Below are 20,860 nucleotides of genomic sequence, written 5' to 3'. Positions count from 1 at the left end.
CTACCTGGAGTCGTGCTGCACGGAGCCCGGAGGCCTGGGCTGAGGCCTGGGGTGGGAGTCAGTCCTGCAGGCTGTGAGAGGAGCCCCGTGGCCTGGGGAAGCGCCCTGGACTGAGGCCCAGCTGGAATCGTGAATCAGACATTGAGATCATCTTCATCTCACACACTCGGAGCGCTGACCAGGCTCGCCTCCGCAGCTGCTAATGCCACGGCTGTTTGTGACGCTCTGATCCCGTTAAAACGGCTGCTACACCTGTGTTGGTGCTACGGCTCTGCAACTTTCACAGCTATCCCTCCTCCTGCTGCCGTCGCCATGACGACCACGCCGGCTGTTACTACTGTTGCTACTTCTGCCAAAAGTATTGGCTGTCAATCTGACAGCAGTTTAGCTTCTGAGGGCCCGTTCACACAGTTAATTAAAAGAAACTCTGGGGGGACGGCTATATTAGTGCAGTCCGCTGGTGAAGCAGGTCTAACTGGATGGAGCCAGGACGTGAGTCACAGCGGCCATATGCTTCTCTTTTGATGTGGTTTAAGAGAAGAAGATCTCCTTCTGGAGCATCAGCTCCTCCATGCATTTTCTAAGCTGGGATGTGGGAACAGTTCGGTTACCTGCCGTCTGCTGCCCCGTCTCTCCGGCCTGCAGCTGTCTCACCCTCCTCAGGTGTGAGCGGCCGTTGTAGTGCAGCTGGGCCTGAGCGGCGGAGGTCAGCTGCAGGTTACACACCTCGCACAGCGAGTAGGAGCCGCTCTGACCTGAGACGAGAACAACGTCCATGAGTCCCACAGCAGAAAGAAACGATTAGAAACAGGAACTGAAGAGACGCTGACGAGCAGAACTGACCTGGGGAGGGAGTCTGCTGGACAGAGATGGTTGTACATGTGGGGGTGTCCATCAGCTCCCGACACACTCCACCAAAGGCGAAGATCTGCCCGCTGTCAAGGAGCTGAGACGGGCTCAGAGGCGTCTTCATCCCTGAGGAAAAGAAGGAACAGGAGATGCAGGATGAGGTCAAACATCCTGGGAAGTTCAAATCAATGTGAGACCTTTACTAGTAATGACTGCAACATCACTACGCACTGTATGAAAGCCTCAGTCAAGCTCAACCAATTTTAGTGATCATTTTCGGAAATGATGGCATCATCTGAAATGCGATCAAATCCAGTCGTCTGCAAATGGGAGACTTGACACATGAGCATAAAAACTATGGACTGCTATACACATTTGAATAAGGTATGTTCATATCTGATGAATATTTTACTGTGTCGTCTATAACCGTGTCTTTTCTTCAGCTTTCAGCACACATGCTGCTGTTTCTGCACAGAGAGGCTTTTCTTCAGCTGCTCCAACACAAACTATCTGCAGACTTGTTTTTGGAACTCCTTCTTAGGTGTTAAAAGCTTCCCTGAAATAATATCTTCTGTTGCTGCAATTTTTCCCACAGATTTCACTTCACAACCGGTAATTTCCCATATTGCTTTCCTCTCTTTCTGTGAAATCTTGCTTGTGTTTTTTAATGTAGTCTATCCAACAAAACACATGCAAACTGAAATGTATTTAGGCGAACCTGCAATTTAGCATGTTTTCTACAGGATCATAGAAAACCTGAATTCATGAGGTGCTCTCACAAATTTCACAAACTGAGATTTCCTATGAATACCTGGCGAGATAGAAAAAAAATCACATATGTTGACGTTATCACAGAAGCACAGCGAACAGCAGTGAAGGGCCGGCGGCTCCACCGTGAAGGTGACACTCAGGGAGACGTCCGCTGAGGGACGGACAGGTGGACGGCAGCGGACGGACGGACGGACAGACGGTCCGGACTGAGGCCTGAATGACACCGGATGCAGAGTGTGAAGCATCAAACGCTCACAGGGAGGCTGAGGAAGTCATGAGTAAGAGCAGAGAGGAAGGGGGACATATGCGTGTGTGTGTGTGTGCGTATGTGTGTGTGTGTGTAGGTCAGTCTATGACTGTGTCCATCTGCTCTGTCCACCCTGCCAAGTCACATGACCCATCGCGGGACAAACGTATACGTGGTCTATTTGAATTCCCATTTGGAGGGTTTGGCGCCTTGAAGCACTTTGCTCCGGCGTTTCCGGGGCTGAGACCGACACGAGGGTCGCTCATTAACGTCTTAATGGTATAACACACTTACATCACACGCTGGTCCAGCAGCTGCTGCTCACGCATGCGAGCCGAGAGCGCGTAAAGGTCTCACTCTCATTACATGATTTTGAGCGTTTTGCACACAGCTGTGGTTTCAGCGACTCGCTCCGACTGCAGCTATGAACTAACCTGAGACGCTTTTCCTACGCTGACTGTCCCGCAGTCTAAACAGGAAAAAGAAAAAAAAAATCACACTCTGCTAACACCCAGATCATTTGTCAGCTCTTTCCAAATAAATGATTTAACTTCAGATATTTTCAGTGAATGAATCAATCATAAGAGAGTAGCGAACAGGAGAACACAACGTTCTCAAATACAAATACTAAACGCAAAGGTCAGTTACTGCAGGAAAAGAAAGGTTTCGGTGTGTTCTGACTGCTCCACAGACACAAGAGCTGAAGCTCATGAGGAAAGTTCCACTGACAGTCGCGTTACGAGAGGGAAACTCTTGATTTGTCAAATAAAAAAAAGTAAAAATAATTCAGTGTGTTTCACTTGAGAGAAGAAACTTTTCATCTCTCGTCCAGCTGGTCGACTTCATGTTCCGCAGACAGCTGGTTAATCTGCCACCATGATGAATTAGCTCCAGCGCACACACACACACACACACACACACACACACACACACACACACACACACACACACACACACACACATACACACACACAACACACAGCCAAGTGATGCTGACATCAGCTTCAGCAGAGGAAGGATTAAATATATCTGCTCTATTGAGCTGGGAATTACACATACACACAGGTAAATACACGCACGCACACACACACACACTCTCACACACGTTGCCACATTGGCAGTAAGACACGGACAAAGAAAGTATATATGTCAGTGAACGGAGTTTTCCGGATCAAAATGAAAGTCAGGATTATTTACCTTTTCCTGTCGTAGTGTGTGTGTGTGTGTGTGTGTGTGTGTGTGTGTGTGTGTGTGTGTGTGTGTGTGTGTGTGTGTGTGTGTGTGAGCACGTGAGTCTAATCCGAGCTGACCAGGCAGTCAGTAATCAGAGAGGCCAGCTGTGGGTTATAATCTCTCACACACACACACACACACACACACACATGCAGCGCAGCAACAGTGTATTCCTGCCTCCAGAGGAGAAGCAGGGCCGTTTTGGACTCGCCAGATAAACGCAGGTCGGTGCTTCTCAAAGACTCGGAGACTCAGACGTCTCCATCGTTTAAGACTTCAAAGAAACAGCTGAGTGAGTGTCGGCCTCATCTCCATGTCTTTGATGTCGCGCTGAAATACACACCGTGACTCTCGGCAAGTACTAAATCCACAAGTTCACAGCCGCCGCCGCGGACGCACCGAGCACGGAAACACTGAGGCTGCTGATCCGTCGTAAAGTCTGTGCAGCTGACAACAAGTCTGCATTCTGCACCTGAGAGCCGGGCTCTGCCCGGAGGGTCCTGAGAGCCGGGCTCTGCCCGGAGGGTCCTGAGAGCCAGGCCCTGCCCGGAGGGTCCTGAGAGCCGGGCCCCGCCCGGAGGGTCCTGAGAGCCGGGCTCTGCCCGGAGAGTCCTGAGAGCCGGGCCCTGCCCGGAGGGTCCTGAGAGCCGGGCTCTGCCCGGAGGGTCCTGAGAGCCAGGCCCTGCCCAGAGGGTCCTGAGAGCCAGGCCCTGCCCGGAGGGTCCTGAGAGCCAGGCCCTGCCCGGAGGGTCCGGCTCGCTGTGCTGAAGGAGAGCGTCTTTCTCCATGCTTCCAGCTTCTTCTCATTTTAACCTTAAAATTATGTTTTCCTTCAAGCGAATACCTCGTCACCATTAATCAAAGAGCCTCACTGATAATATAAATCACTTTTTCACCTGCCAGATGTACTTAAAGCAGCTTTTATTGTCTGGTGTTTTAATTCTGGTCTGGAGAGGTTCACCCATCCCTCGATGCCCTTCCAGTCACGCAGAGACAGACAAGGTTTCCCCCATCAGATGTCTCATCTCATCTTTTGTTGCTCTCACGCTGTTTTCATGTCAACAAGCAGACAAACGACGGGCTTATCTGATTGGTGGAAAGCTCTGAGCCCTGCTGGTGTTGAAGATAAAGGGACGAGCAGGCCGGGATGCACAAATGTATGTCACTGTTCCCTGAAAGAGACTGTGCAGCGTCCGCGCACGCACGCACACACACACACACACACACACACACATACACACACACACACACACACACACACACACACACACACATACACGCACACACACACACCGACCTGAGGGGACGACAGGACAAAGGAACTAATGGAGATGTGAAAAGACAGAGAGAAAGGTCTGAGAGTGACTGTCTCTGAGCCCGAGGCCGTGAGCTGGTAATAACAGTGGTCAAAGACACACACACACACACACACACACACACACACACACACACACACAAAGTAAACAAAGCAGTGGCCAGCAGCAGCAGAGACGCTGAAACAAGCTACTAGACAGAGTTTGATGTTCGTCCCTGCAGGAGTCTGAGATCTAAAGATCAGAGAAAAAAAGGCTGTTTTCATCTTATTGAAACAGTTTCCTCTGTAAATTGTTCATTTTTATAAAGACGTTAACCTGTTTCCTTTTAATTGAAGTCTGGACAGACAGATTTGAGCACGGCAGCCTCTCAGTTGATCAGTCGGCGACCTCAGTGAGAGCAGAAACAGCGACACCGTGGAAATCTGCAGCAAAAGGTTCAATCTGAAGGAAAAACACACAGATATGCATCTCAGCTCTATCTCCCATAAACTTATTTTTCTCAGAGGCCGTGATAAATCAGATGAAGTAAAGAGCAGTTTCTGAACGGTTCTCTGGCACAGCCACGACCTCCAGCAGCCTCCACAAGGTCAGACCTCAGCTGACCATTTCATTTCTGGAGCTGAGACCACCAAACAGCTTTCTCACTCTCAGTCCATTCACTCATCCTCTACATGACTGTGGAGCCGAACCCGGACGGATGACCGGCCCATCACAGAGACACACACACTCACACTGACATGCTACACACTCACCAATACCTCGCTTTCATGGTTTTGGACTGATTAAGGAAAAACAAAACCTAAACGTTTGTGCTAGAACATGCAAACTTTGCAAGAACGGGTACTAAGCCTGAACTCAAACTGAGGACCTGATGCGACGGTACTAACCACTACCCCCGCCCCCCCCCCCATGCATGAGTGCAATTTCCTTCATGATCATTATTTATTGAAGCGTTTGTGTGTTTTAACTGGAGGAGAGGTGTCACACACATACGACGGTGTTAGACACTGAAATGGTCAGTGGAGTCTGTGCTGAAGGGTTTGATTTGCCTGATGGGACTCCGTCCCTCCCCCCTCCCCCCCTCCGGTCTATGCATCCTCCTCACTTCTGCTTAATTATTTTCACAGTGGGTAGGGGAAAAAAAATCCTCTCCTCTGCATAGTAATCGAAACAACTTCACAAGCAATCTGCTCTCAGAAACACTTCAAGTAAACGTCTCTGAAATCTACAGAAAGCAGAGCTGTCAGCTCCCGTTCACCAGCAGTGAACTCTGAAGTCTGAACCACGTCCCCACGTTTTCTCTGAGCGCCAGATATGTTTTTAAAATAAAATATACAATCACAAATAAACAATAAACGACATTTATAGAAGGTGATAGTTAATTAATTAGTTCATTTAAATGTAGAAGCCGTGGTACGCCACTACAGCTGGTACATCTGTAGCACTGTATTGTTTATTTATTACATAATTATATCTTCTACACCTTTTATTGTAATCTGAAGTTGTCGGGCTTTAATGGAATTAAGAATATTTTTAGCCTCTATCCAGGTCTGGGAAATATCTTTGACTCTGAATTGGACTCTGAAGCATTCTGAAGTGTTTTAATCCCATCCTTTACGTGTTGGCTCCCTTCATCAAACACCAGAAGCGCCTCGGCTGTTTTCCAAGGTAAGTGGAGTTGAAGAGCCAGGTCGTCCAGGAGCTCGGGGAATAGTTTCCTAATGGGGCCACACGTTTCCCTCCCAGTTCATCTAACGTCCTCCACTGCTCAGACGTCTTGGAAACGGTGACATATCTGAGACAACCTGCAGTGTTCTCAGACTGGCTGCTCATGTTGGGGTATTTAATAATAACTTCTCTGGTCAGACTGCTGAACTGACTGTTTAATAAAGTTGCTTCAATGCGGTGCAGAAATTTCTTCTGTTTTCTTCTATTTATTACTCGCATGTGTGTTTTCGGTCGTCACATCTTGGTGTTCTTCTTGAAGATTCTTCACTCAGCGTGACGACATGACAGGTGAACAGTCGGCTGCCGTCGTTACCGTTTCCTGTTTCCCCGAGGTGAGAAGAAGCTTCCGGAAAACATGAATCTGGAATGACGGAAGAATCTGGAGGAGGAGTGACTTTACTGAACGGAAAACCAAACGGAAGCCGACAGGTGGAGCGGCCGACTGTTTCCGGGTCGCCATGGAAACGCTACGCTCCAACAACAAAAGTGATGGTGTCACTTCAGTGGAGACACACACACACACACACACACACACACACACTAACAGAGGTAATAATGCAGTGACGCCTCCTCTTATTATTCCTCTGTTTCACTCTTGGTTCCAGCAGCTTTAAATTTCATGACCTTAAAATCCCCTTTTTTTAATCTATTTATGCAAATCACCGTTTCTTTTCTTTTCTTTTTTCCAGCAATTCCTACTCAGCCTACAGTTTCTGAAGACTGAACGCTTTAAAGGAAAACTAATGCTTCGCTTGTCCGTTTCTGAGGTTCCTCGAGAAAACGAGCCGAGCTGCCCACACTGCTATACATAACATGCACCAGAACACGTTCCACATGTGCTCTCCAGAACACATAGCAACGGGCTCCTCGCAGCAGCAGGAGAGCCGCCGTGTTTATTGTGTTTGGCCGCACAAGGTGAAGGTCTGAAAGGGAGAACGGTGTATTCATCACCGGCTGAGAAAGAGCAGGACCGGAGGTGTGGAGCGCGGTACGGCGGCGCAAAGCTCAGGCGGAGCGGCACCGGCGGCTCCGGCGGCTGCTTTCAGTTTCAACAGAGAACAGAAACCCACACAGACACACTTCCTGGAATCAAGAGCTCACCATCAAGACAACTTCTAAATCTGTGGACGCCAGCCGACACACAGGAACTCTGTACATCAGCGGCGCTCAGCGCAGAAACACACTCGTGTTGTATCATCAGGGTTTGATTTGGGAAGATTTGTAGTCTTTTCTGCAGACTACATGAATAATACATCTACTGCCAGATGAATTTATATGTTATGTAATCCTGGAAAACTTGACAGGTTTTGAGGCCAAGATTCATATTTGACAGATCAACGAGGGTGTAAAGTAAACCGAGCGATCTACCAGAACGATCAAACGTGGTTTAAAATGCATGTAAATGTTTTCTACCGGGCTGATGTCCTCTTCTGTGTGGGGTTTGCATGTTTTCCCTGTGCACAGTCCAGGAGAGATCATTGGATGGACGATATAAAATGAATAAGACCTCAAACTAAACGATTTGACTCATTCTTGCTGATGAGTGAACATTAATGCTCCGGGTCTGCTGCTCTGGCTGTGACCTGAGGCTGAGAGAATGAGGGATTTATCTGGATGATGCTCCGACGCTGATGTCTGTATGGAGGCTAATCCTCTCATGTGAACCACCAACATCATGTTGTTTGGTTTACATACAGCAGCAGGGATTAAACACACACACACACACACACACCCTCGCAGAGGGGAAGACACAGTGAGGTTGTTCTTTTCCATCCAGCCTTCACTCCGGCGCGCTGTGGCTCCACTGCTGTCTTTAAATAGCCGCTCTGCCCCGTCAGGACCTGACACTTCGCAGCTCAAGGTGAAACTCTGCTTTTCACACTCAAATCCAGCAGCGAGCCGCGGGCGCTAGCTGCTACTGCTAACAAAGGCACCGGGGGCCCCGAGGGGCCCCGATGCTAATGAACCACCTCACCGCCTCACAGAGGAAGAGGAGACGATCTCACCGTGAAATCCTTTGACTCATTAACACACTCGTCAGCGGTAAAGGTGAGACCTCAGACTCATCGCGCAGCCAGGCGCTGACGGCTCTCCTTTTTCTTTTGCAGCTAAAGTGTCTACAAATAAACACATTTTCACGCACATTCAATCTTTTTATATAAATGTTCAGAATCAGTGTGAGCTAAACTGATCCAAGCAGTTAAATCTTATTAGTAACTCACCTTGGTTCAAACAAAGTGAGATAATGTGAATTTAATGTGAACATTCAGCCTCAGAGTCACAGAGATAAACCAGATGTTCCCCTATTACAGCCTGTCAGGGATTAACACACACACACACACACACACACACACACACACACACACACACACACACACACACACACACACACACACACACACACACACACACACATGCAGGAGCCACTACATGTAGGTTACCCAGCAGGCTTTGCAGCCGGATTTGGTGAAAGATGATTGGTTGAGTCAGAAGGGGGATTGTGGGATTGCGATTATAATCCACATATATGTGTGAGTGGATGTGTGTGTGTGTGTGTGTGTGTGTGTGTGTGTGTGTGTGTGTGTGTGTGTGTGTGTGTGTGTGTGTGTGTGTGTGTGTTTGAGAGAGAGAGTGAACACTCGCTGCTATAATCTGAGCTCTAATAATAGAGATTACGACCGGTCCTCTGCCGAGCGTCCGCTCTCAGTCGTCTGGAGAAAACCTCCTCTGACCCCTCCGTGACCGTCTGGCCAGCGTCAAGACGCAATCTGAGATTCAAACTCCTGTACCCAGAAATACACGTGACAATGTAATCCCAAAATCAAAAGGCGGACGGCCGCACAGCTCCCACTAGATCCTGAGATCCACTGATCAACTTCTGAAATCAATCTCTACAGCAGAACACAAAAGGAAGCCACACTGTGTGACTGCAACAACACACACACACACACACACACACACACACACACACACACACACACACACACACACACACACACACACAGCGGGGTCAGCGTGAGATTTGAAGCGACGGCCGGAAAACATTCACCTGGCCCGAAAGACGAGAAGACGCCCCTGACGTCACTTCCTCGCCAGAGTGCTGACTCATCAAACATTCAGCAGCCGCTCCACTCAACTAATGGAGGCCGAAACGTGAGACAAACTCTGAGAAACGGGCGGCCGGCCGCTCAGCCCGAGTTTCTTTTCTCCAAAGACGAGCTGAAGTTTACAGCGATGTCACAGCCGGGAGGACAGACCGGTCCCGGTTTCTGTTGAAAGACAGAACGTCACCTTCATTGTGAGGGACACGCCGACTTTGTGCTCGGCGGGAGTAACTTTTCTGTCATTTTCCAGCCGACACAAAGACGTCTGTTTGTTTTTCACTCAGATTCAAGCTGCTTGGAACAAAACAATCTCTAAAAAACAAACCCTTATTCTCTGTTTTCTGCTCTTCTTTCAACATCAAACGCTTTAAACCAGCAGATCTGGCAACATTATAACAGCTTTGAAGGGTAATTTTGCATTTTTTGGCTGAAAATATCAACACTTCCTGCCTCCATCAGGCCTGAAGAGTTCATGTCTTTCATTGTCACCAGTGACGCTTCTCTCTGGATTGTCTTTAATGTTAAACAATAATCATGTTCACGCTTCGTGTAGTCTTTCACATATCATATTGCACCTTTACAAAAGAGTTTATCATTGACGTTATCGCGTCGTAATAGTTTTCTCTTGGTGAAATATCACTGACAGCACACAGCACACAGAATACTGACTCAGTGTGAATCATTACCTAACTCCAGACAGTCATATTTCAGTGGTTGTTTCTGTTTAGCTGAAGTTACACTTGTTGCTTTATTTACCAGTTAGCAGTGTGTCAGCTGGCTACAGTGGTAAGATGAACTCCAATTCTCACACAGACAGCAGAAAGGTCAAACCCTTCACAGAGGAAATGACTCTGGGTGCTTAATGAGAGAAACTTACTCAAATGTACAAGAGCAAAACTCTGAAATTCTTACTGCAGTGTTTGAAATCACTGGAAACGGAGTCTGAGGGTTAACGCTCGCTGCTGCTGGTCGGAGCAGGAAGAGAACGTTTTCCTCCCTTGTGTCTCCAGATCACCATTAAAGAGCTGAAACCAGAGAAAACGCTTGCAGGAAAATGCTTGTGGGTGCACAAAACTTCCCGAAGACCCAAAGTTATGTTCCCAAAGCATTACTAATGGATCTCACCCCTTCAGTGGAGAAGCTATCTCCTTCTCAAGCATCTGAGGCCGATGCTCCAGCTCCTTCACTTCTCCGTTCAGCAGCAGTAACACTTGCTTTGTCATTTCTCGAGCTGCATCAGTGATTTTACCGGAGCAGCAGACGAAACTTCACGTTTTCCAGAACACTTGAATCCTCGCTGATCCCCACAGTGTCACATCACTGTCTGCCCAGATTATGTCCACAAAGTCGAGGAAAAAAACCCTTCATTTCTCCTGGAAGCCCAGCTGGAGAGTGGCTGCCTTCCATCGTTTAGCTGATAATGAGCTGAAACGCCCCCCTGGAGCTCCACCACCAGCAAAACAAACATGATTCATTCAGTTTCCCCTTTAATGTGTTTACAAGAACGCGAATCACTGTGGAGGAACCGTCAGAGCGGCTCGGCGTCGCTCAAGTAAAGACTCGCTTTCAATGAACGCTAATGAGACGCGAGCTGAACTCAGACAGGTGAGAGGAGGCTGGAGAGCGCCACCGACAGGAAGTGAAGTCAGAACACACAGCGTCACATCATCCTCTTCCTGTCCCAAGGTGACACACTGGATGACATACCACTTTTACCTGTGTGTGTGTGTGTGTGTGTGTGTGTGTGTGTGTGTGTGTGTGTGTGTGTGTGTGTGTCAGTGCGACCTTCACCACCTCAGTGCGCGTGTGTGTAATACCTCAGAGACAAAAATCGCGAGGCAACACTTCATCACTGCTGTCCTATTTACACACACACACACACACACACACACACACACACACACACACACACACACACACACACACACACACACACACACACACACACACACACACGGCTCCCCATCAGGCCTTTAATGGCATTGTGTTATTTGATAATAATCGCCCAATCACATTTCATTAATGTCATCACTTCCTTTAAGTCACATGACAGGAAATTAATTAAAAACTTTCTGAGACAACACGGGAGCAGGTGCAGATACACACACACATCCAGGCGCCCCACACACACACACACACACGCACAGGTAGCTCCATAAATCACAGCAGACAGAATGGGAGTAATGAGGTGGCTAGCTGTTAGCGCTCACCTCCCCGCCTCCTCCACACACTGCCATGCAGTCTCAGTCAACCTCCTCCCAGGGGAACACACACTTATTTTACACTTTTTGTCAACACAAAGTGTGCCTTCAGGTTGACCAGTGAAAAAAGAAAAGTACTGAGTGAGCACAAAACTTAGCAGTTTTCACACCAACACTGCTGAAGGAGAGCAGAGCCGCTGGATTTATGAGGCCGGGGAGCTGGGAGCGTGTTGGGAGTGTGATCTGTAGCGATCCGGAGCAGAGGTGGGTCCTGGAGGGTCCTGGAGGGTCAGCGCCTGGCAGGGTCTGGACGAGTCCCACACACCTGACTGCAAAGCCTCATTACCAGACTGCAGGGCTTCACGATCACGCCTTCGATGAACTCCCGCGTTTGGAGGAGGAGGATGTTGAAAACATTGCTTTCATCAATCTACCCTTCCAACTTTTAACAGGTTTACACACACGCACACACACACACACACACACACACACACACACACACACACACACACACACACACACACACACACACACACACACACCCCTACCCAGGTGAGGAGGGGCTGTGTGTGTGTGTGTTGGCCACCACTGGCTCTAATGTACTTTAATCTTAATTAAATATCGATGTAAAATCGCTGCTCTAATAAAAACCACCATGAAACTGTTAAGATGAGCTCATTACAATTTCCCCGCTGTCAGTCCTCACACAGAGCGACAATCCGTGTAGCGGAGAGGCATTTTGTGCACCAATCCGTGTGTGTGTGTGTGTGTGTCCGCAGGTTTCCAAACTAATCTGTCCTGACGTAACGACATGCTGCTCCTCAATCTGCCCACTGTTGGAGTCCTGGCACACACACACACAAATGCACTGTTTAGCAATGTTGTCATGGATCTATAAATAGGAGAAATTGATTTGTGTGGAGGAGAACAAGAGTGAGTGAGTTACAGCAGGATAAATCTGCCTTTACTGTAAAATCAAACTGTACACGTACATATAGCTGCGGACGTTGGCGCAGTCTCACATCTGATATGAGCAACAGTCACACGGCTCAAACCGGGTGTGTTTGAAAAGGTGAAATGGCTCGCTATGACATGTTGACAACAGAGTGATGAAGGCTGATTTAGTGTAGTGATTACTAGTTAAAAGGGATTACCATCAGGTTACTCAAACACCTTTGATTCTGGCTCCAAAGGAGGATCGACTTGAGTTGCGTATCAAAACAGCAGTGATCGCTGATCATCCGGGTTCTCAGGCGAGTCCTACTAACTAACTGCTGGTCAAAACAGGCAGCAGAGACGCCGGGCAGACGGAGGCTCTGTGCTCCTTCTCCGACTTTCAGCCTCCCTCCTCGTCCTCCTCAACACCAGACTTCTGCTTTAATTAAGTTGATTTGAGTTAATTAGAGTGGTGGAGGGCTGAAACACACCGAGCCCGGCTCTAAACAGCAGCCAGCAGTCAGGACGGACGCACGCTCGCTTTACAACGGGCAGCTTAAGAGAGATCTGCTGCGAGGGCCAATAGAAGAAAGCAGCGGGAACTGAGAAATGAAGGAGGGAGAGGGAAGGAAGGCAGCGGGACGCAGAGGAGACAAGGCCTGAGTCCGGAGGGAAGGAGCTGAGCAGAGGGGAGGACGGATTTCAGGAAGAGACTGTGTATAGGGCCAACTGAAAACTGGAAAAATGGAGAAAAGAAAGCAAAATAGAGATGAAAGATTTCTGTCCAGACACAAAGTCGTGTTTTCATGGGACTACTCATTTCATACATTTACACTGAAGCACAACTACTACTTCCTTCACCACAACTCCTACTCTAATCTCAGTCTACCCTCAAATCCTGTCTGCGTTTACACACACACACGGGTTTCAGAAATGCCATGAAATACCAAGGTTTTTGAGAAACAGTCGAATAAAAGGTGCAATGGATACTGGAGTTCAATATTTTAATGAACGATGATGGCACTTCACATCCATGAGTTATTTTAGTTCTATGCAGGAACTTGACTTTTGTCTAAATAATGTGCTTAAATAGACTAAAATCCTTATTACAATCATGAATTCTCATCCAACACACACACACACACACACACACACACACACACACACACACACACACACACACACACACACACACACACACACACACACACACACACAGCACACGCACAGTCTGTCCGACTGTCACCAAAGTGAAAATTAGCAACATCTCCATGACAGAAACACAGAGGGAGACGGGACTGCCCTGTGTGTGTGTGTGTGTGTGTGTGTGTGTGTGTGTGTGTGTGTGTGTGTGTGTGTCGGGGCTTTGAAAGGGATTATCTGACAATAACGAAGCATGTTCGATACACAGGCGGGATTAGGCGTCCGGCCCGCCTGTCTGTCCTGATTCTGCAGAACTCATTAAAGTTGTGTTTTCTGACTGCAGACGTCAAAATGTTTCCAGGTTCCGGGTTTAAAGAGTCACACACCACCTCCACAACCAGACGACTGCATGAAAAACTGCTGCGACCTGGAACATAACACACACGGAAACAGAATAATCCAGAGCAAGCGTTCAGCCGGCCCTGCTAATCTGAATTATTAGAGTTTGATCAAATTGAATTTAAAGCACATAAAGATCAATGGAATGTTGAAAAAATTCCAAGAAAAAACAAAAAAAAAAAGTCTGTGATCCCATCAGTAAAAGGTAAAGACAGTACCGATGCCAAATGATCAGTTCCAGACTCTAACACGATTAGTTCCATTTCCAGGATTTTTCCAGTGAAGTGGTCAAACGTCAGGGTGAAGCATAAAGTTCATTTATGGGAAGAGTTTTAACTCTGTGTGTTTATCAGTAACACTGCTGGAGTTACAGCAAATCACCCACACCTGAGTGAGCCTGCAGAGTAAATCTTGTCATTTCAAAGTTTATTTTTCTTCTGTTTTGCTCTCAGCTGAAATAACTCGTCTCCAAACACATTAAGACTTGTCTCTTTTCTCTTCATCTTAAACTACAGTAAGCTGAATAATTTAGAGGAGCGGAATGTAAAACACGGCGCATGAAGGGGTCACTTCTCAGCTCTGGGAAACTGGAACCGATTCATTTACTCCAACTTCTTCTTAGAAACAGATCAATGTACTGATCTCAAGTCTTGATGGTAGGATGTGAACACACACACACAAACACAACCATACACACACACACACACAAACACAACCATACACACACAGGTCATTTCCTGGTATAAAGGTTACTTCAGTATTTGACAGAACAGATCCAGAGTTGTTTTAATAGTGAAGGTTTTTTATAGTTTTATACTCAGACTGATATAAAGAGCTGAGATGACAAACAGACACTCCTCCGTCTCCAAACAAATCTATTGGAAACATAAAGTTACAGCAGAAGAAATGACGGCCACAGAGCGTGATTTTCTTTCTTTTAGTGTTTTCCTGGCTGAGAAACGCGCCTGAGCGCGCCGCGGACAGGAGCGCGTGAAGCGGCTGCCCGGTCCCGGTCCCGGTCCCGGTCCCGGTCCAGAGCAGAATAACACCAGAAAACATGAGGACGGAGGGAAAGGATGAGTCAAACCGAGTGGAAAGAAGGAGGGAAGGTGACTTACCGGAGGAGGAGGAGGAGGAGGAGTGATGGATGAAGAAAGTAGAGTCCTGGACGTTTGAACTCCGCTCGGTCGCTCAGTCAATCACCGATCAGTCACCTGCTGCACGCGGTGTCCGCTCCGCTCTCACGCACGCGCTCGCTCGCTCATCCCCCCGTCCGGCGCCCCGGCAGGCATCCCGACGAACTGGACCAACTCCGCGTGTGAGCAGCGGAGAGCCGCGCGCGCTCTGCGCCGCACCGAGCACCGGGAGCGCAGCGGCCGCGGCGCGCATGCGCAGGGAGCTCACACACGCACGGAGAGAGAGAGAGAGAGAGAGAGAGAAACACAGACAGACAGACAGACAGGGAGAGAGAGGTGTTTCCAAGTCTTTCAAGTCTTTATGCTTGCAAAAAAAAAAACTATAAACACACAACACACACACACACACACACACACACACACACACACACACACACACACACACACACACACACACACCTCACTGTTTACTGTCAACTCACCTGCTGGAGCTCAGTTTAACCCTTTATTGATAACTCACCGTTTCTTTTCTGTCACTGTGACATTGAAGGAGTAAATGATTATAAAGTCATGTTAAGCTTCTATACAGGTGCTGTTGTGGTTAGATTTCTATAGAATAAGATAAAGTCAGGAAAAAGAACTCAGCTTTTGCTGTAAACTTCTCAGATCGTTCGGTTCCACAGTGTCATTGACTGGATGATGCGTTCAGGGTAAAATGGAATCTAAGATGACAGGAGAACATCCGTTTTTATGTCCACTGTGATATTTAGGATACTTTATCTCTAATTCCACAATACTTAAAATGGATGAGGACATGAAAATGAACAACATTTAGAAATGTGGGATTTCTCATTGAAAATGATCTTGAAGTCTGAACCATGTGTGATTTTTATTTTCAACAGCTTATCGTCTTGGTGCCATATGGTCTGAGCCTCAAAAAGCTTTCAATGAAAGTATTTAAATTTAGGTAGTGCCCTAAAAAAGACTTCAAAGTTCATTTCACTGTGTAGAGCAGTCAGAATCCAAACAGCAGTGTCATTTCTTCTAGAGCAGAGGTGTCCAAAGTGAGGTCCGTGGGCCAAATTTGTCCTACGGTTTATTTTTAATGGGCCAAAATTCAAAATCCAAAACTTTCAATGAAAAATATGTTCTGAGTGTTAAAGCTCGTCTCAGCAAAATGAGGGAAATCACAGGAAAATGTTGCTGCTGGTGACAGAAACAGCATTTCTAGTGTTTCTACTCAGACATTTCACTTCTGGTGTCGCTCTTGTTTGTGTTTCTCAGTGAAACACCTTTTGACACCTCTGTTTTCAGTGACATTAAATATTCCTAACCTGAGAGCGGCATGAAGCTAGCGGTGTTGTTTATGAATGTTTGATGCTTTCATTTTTATCAGGCGCAGTGAACTGAAGTCTGAAGGGGCAAAAACATCCACAACCTTTACCTGAATTATTTAAATCTGCTACTTGTCGCAAAGGCTTAATGTCGGGGACTTTAGGAACTAAATCAACTAGTTTTATTGAAGCAGGATTTAAATAGTGCATGTTCAAAAATATACTCGATCTTTAAATATTCCCCTGGATGTGCAGAACGTTTGAAGCCTCTCCTCCGTCACTGTCGTCTGTTTGACTTTCAGCCATGTGGCGTCTCGTTTGTCTCCGTCAAACACGTCTTTCCTTCCAGGCCGAGCCGCAGATTTCACACATTTCTTTAACTGCTTGAGTCTATTGTACAATAATGTTGGATGAGGGATCTATAGAAAATCCTTTTCCAGAGTTTTAAATCAGATATTAGGTCTAACTGTTCGTAATGTGAGAATCAGCGGTGGAGCGACTGTTTTAAACACATCATTTCATCAGCTCATTACTGTGAAACAGGGTTGCAGCAATAAAACTCTCCAGAGAAGCTTCCAGGCAGATCAGCTGGACATTCAGCGACCGGTGGGGCAACAGTTCAGTTCAGACTGACGGCAGGGTCGGGTGGTGTCAGCCAGCCGCCACATTTCACACTGCGGCTCTGAAAGAAGCGCTTCTCCAACCGTCTGAGTCCGAAGCCTCAGACGACAGAAAGACGGCTTCCACTGAACACTGGAACTTCATTCAAGATTATATTTGTCTACTGAAACAATGCTCTCCAGCAGATTTGCTCTCTGTCAGCGAGAAAGCCAGAATGTTGTGTCTTCAGCCTCTTTCTGCGGCTGCAAGTGGCCAAATATTCCTGGATGAGTAGCTGAGGAGAAAAATACCTCCAGTCCATAAATCAGAGTGATTCAGTGTGAGTCATTTGGAAGCTTTGGCATTAGCACCGCTGATCCTCCTCAGCTCTCCTCTCTCCATCCTGTCCTCCTTATTTCCACTTTTCTCCCCCACTCTTTCTCCTGCTTTGCACGGGGCCTTGCTGTGGTTACCCAGAGTTCCTTGCAGCTCCCGGGTCCCTGTGGATCCGTTTCTCCATTTGCTGTGGCGGCGGACCAATGGCGGCCCTCCAGTGCTCAGGCCAATGAACCAATCACAGCCCAGCACAGCAACGACCCACTTATACTATACACATACATGTACACCCCCTCCACCCCCCTCACCTTGAGCAGTGTGCCAAGGTTGTACAAGGATACAGCAGTGTGTGTGTGTGTGTGTGTGTGTGTGTGTTGACACTCAGACTTCATGAAAATCCTGTCAGACGAGCTTTCTCCTCTTAAAGAACCAGTTTGTGACTTTACACTCATATCCAACGCTCAAAAGTTGACAAATCCTTAATTAATACCCTTTTCCCCTCCATTAGATTTTACAAAGAATAGTCTTAAAGTTCAATATGAAGTATTGACGCACATACTGTCCACAGAAAACACACATCAGCATTTGTGTTAGAAATAAATAGGTCAGAAGGTTTGAAGGAAGGAGTCCAGATGTGTTGACCTCCAGAATGTCTGCCTCTGAACCAGTGAGTTTTAAAGGAACAATAGTATTTTATCTATCTCTTTTTGGAGTTTGCATGTTCTCCTTGCAAACTCTTTCATTAATGCCTTTAATGGTGACTCTAAATCACACGTCCATCATTTCCGCCTGCAGGGATTTTAGGCTGAGTGCTTCTGAGCCAGAGGAAGAGTGAAGGCCTCTCCTCAGCCCTCGCCAGTCAGAGCTGAACGAGTGACGGCTGTCAAACATAATCTGAGCCGCCTGCAGTCGGCACACACCCGTCTTCTCAACTCTTCTCTTTCTAAATGTGAGGATACGGATTTACGCCCGGCGCCTTCAGCTGAGTTTACTAGTTTCTTAAAGCTGCTTCACAAATGTTGCTGAGAAGATGCAGAAATACTCCAGAATAACTTCCTGATGATGAAAATCTGCAGGGTTTTTCACGACATGATCCCTGTTATCCAAACATTTCTGCCTAAAAGTGAAGCAGAACTAAATGAAAACAGCTAATTAACATTCTCTTAAAAAAAAACAAATGTGCATTTATCAGTGTTGGTAATAAACCAGATGAGCTGGAGAACATAGGATGAAACAGAAGCATTTTACAAAGTGTTTAGAGTTGCAGTGGTGAGAGCTCTCACCTCAGCGCAGAGGCCTGTCTGCAGCTGCTTGCTGAGCTTTCTTCCCACAGACATGCATCTGATGCTGCCTGGTCACTGTGGACAGCTTTCATCTTGTGCACGGCTTCTCTGTGCTGATGAAGAGTTTAGAAGATCTAGGATCAACACGCTTAAAACACAGAGCGACACAGAGCGACTCCTTCCCAGCCTCTGGTGCAGACCACCACAGCAAACACTGAAAAAATCCATAAGATTAGCTTTTGTGCAGATGAATGATAGCATAAAAAAAAAAAAAAAAGACGCCGAACTACGTCACTTGCTTTCTGGTGGTGGTTTTGATTCTGAAAAAAAAAAAACTTTGCTGAAGCTTTGAATCAGTCTTCTTGATGCTATAATTATCGAGCAAATTTCTATATTTAAAAGCCGAGTGATCCAGTCGGCTGAGATCAGTCTGTGGAGACGTAAAGGTGGAGCCGGAAAGAAGCCGCCGTCCTCCTGAAGTGGCGAGATCGACTCTTCTGCTCAGCTCACAGCACCAGCGAGCGAGCAGAGCGCCAACTACGATCAGCTCCACAAACGCTTGGAATGAGTTAAAAACAGAAACCGATTTAAAAACATCTAAAGCAATTTTAATGTTTAGCTCAAGTCATCGACAACAATAGAAAATACAGAAATACAGAAGGGTGTAGAGGATGGAGGGATGAACGGGCGGCGCTCAGACCGCGAGAGGAGGTAAAAAAAAGTGGTGATGGGGGGACGAGGGGGGTGGAGGACCAGTCCGGCTGCTGCTGGAGGACAGAGGCTCATCTCCTCCTCTTGTCCTCTCTGTTCCTGTCCCGGTTCTCCTTGTTCCTCTCTCGCTCTCTGTCCCTCTCCGTCTCCCTCTTCTCCTCCGCCTCCCTCCCCCTCCCTCGCTCCCGCTCCCGCTCGTGCTCCCTCCCCTGGTCCCTGTCCCTCCCCCTCTCTCTCTCCCGCTCCCTCTCTCTCTGGTCCTCTCTCACCCGCTCCCTCTCTCTCTCCCTCCCGCCGTCTCTCTGTCTGTCCGTCTTCCGTCTCCTCTCCTCCTCCTCTCTCTTCCGCTGCTCCTCGTCTTCGGAGTCCTTGTCTCGTCTCCCCCGCCGGGCGCCGTCACGTGCACGCTCCTCCGCCTCACGTGCGCGGTGCCTCTTGTCCTTCCTCGCCTGGTTCTGGTCGTCGCTGTCCTCCTCGTCGTTTTTACGCCTCTTGTCCGTCTGCTTCTCCTTCTTCTTCTTCCTGTCCTTCTCTTTCTTCTTCTTCTTCTCCTCGCTTTCTTTCCTCTTCTTCTTCTTTCTGTGTTTGTTGTCCGAGTCTGGAGGACAAACAGAAATAAAAAAAAAAGAGAATCAAAAACTCAGATGACTGATTTGCTCCGCAGGAGAGAGAATATTGTTGAGCTGGACGAACCGGAGCTGCTGGAGGAGTCCGAGTCGGACGAGTCCGAGTCGCTGGACGAGTCCGAGGACGAGGAGTCCGATGAAGACGAGGAGGATGACGAAGAGGAGTCAGACGATCCCACTTCCTGGTTCTGGGTCATAATCATCTTCGGCGCGTTCTTCAGGTGTTCCCTCAGCTCGTCTCTGAGACACGGAGAGGAAACCTCAGGTTATTCACAGCAGATCTGGTTTCTCTGGACAGGAGGGTCTCACACTGGGAGTGAAGGACGGCGAGGCTGTGTGTGTGTGTGTGTGTGTGTGTGTGTGTGTGTGTGTGGTGTTCCTTACGTCAGTCCTCCCAGTCCGATGGATGTGAAGAAGTTGATGGCGAAGCGAGTGTTTCTGGGATTATCACGAGGGAAGAGACCTTCGAAGAACGGCTGCAGAGTTCTGAAACACACACACACACACACACACACACACACACACACACACACACGATGATTTATTTAACCACTGGAGGGTCCTTTCCTTTGTCTTTACACAGAAACCTGCCATCAGTCTCATATTTAGCTCGTTTCCTTATTGAACAGAGACTGAAAACACTGGAGAGCATTAAAATGACCTAAACACACATTTCAACACTGTGGATGAACAACGTGTGTGTGTGTGTGGCGGTCCGTACATGTCCTTCAGCCTCTGGTTGAGCTTGGGCAGCCCCATGTAGGCGCAGAGCTCCTGGAACAGGATCTTCACAAAGATCCTGCTGGAGGAGGTGGTGGTCTCCTCGCTCATCCGGATACACTCCAGCACCTGTGGGGAGGAGGACGGTTCAGCGTGAGCTCACTCCCACCGAGGGAGGTGGAGGAGT

General features: G+C 47.7%; 2 protein-coding genes across 3 annotated transcripts in view; both read right to left on the bottom strand.

Moving 5' to 3' along the window:
• znf385b (zinc finger protein 385B) overlaps positions 1 to 15,246 on the bottom strand; it is a 43,430-nt gene extending 28,184 nt beyond the window's left edge. For both annotated transcript variants that reach the window (XM_030112532.1, XM_030112533.1), the window contains exons 1-4: positions 15,046 to 15,246; positions 844 to 975; positions 612 to 755; positions 5 to 121 (exon numbers count right to left, since the gene is read on the bottom strand). In XM_030112532.1, the coding sequence (XP_029968392.1) occupies positions 5 to 121; positions 612 to 755; positions 844 to 973 (391 nt within the window). In that variant the 5' untranslated portion in view covers positions 974 to 975; positions 15,046 to 15,246. The remainder of the gene's footprint in view (positions 1 to 4; positions 122 to 611; positions 756 to 843; positions 976 to 15,045) is intronic.
• A 3,965-nt stretch (positions 15,247 to 19,211) lies between these two features.
• Positions 19,212 to 20,860, bottom strand: part of LOC115402838 (CWC22 spliceosome associated protein) — a 45,535-nt gene continuing 43,886 nt past the window's right edge. Inside the window, exons 35-38 of the mRNA XM_030111420.1 lie at positions 20,675 to 20,802; positions 20,338 to 20,439; positions 20,021 to 20,193; positions 19,212 to 19,925 (exon numbers count right to left, since the gene is read on the bottom strand). Coding sequence (XP_029967280.1) covers positions 19,399 to 19,925; positions 20,021 to 20,193; positions 20,338 to 20,439; positions 20,675 to 20,802 — 930 coding nt within the window. The 3' untranslated portion in view covers positions 19,212 to 19,398. The remainder of the gene's footprint in view (positions 19,926 to 20,020; positions 20,194 to 20,337; positions 20,440 to 20,674; positions 20,803 to 20,860) is intronic.

The sequence above is a fragment of the Salarias fasciatus genome, chromosome 16 (assembly GCF_902148845.1).
Source record: "Salarias fasciatus chromosome 16, fSalaFa1.1, whole genome shotgun sequence".
Lineage (NCBI taxonomy): Eukaryota > Metazoa > Chordata > Actinopteri > Blenniiformes > Blenniidae > Salarias > Salarias fasciatus.
The sequence above is the reverse complement of the archived record's forward strand: the minus strand, read 5'-3'. Positions and strand labels throughout refer to the sequence as shown.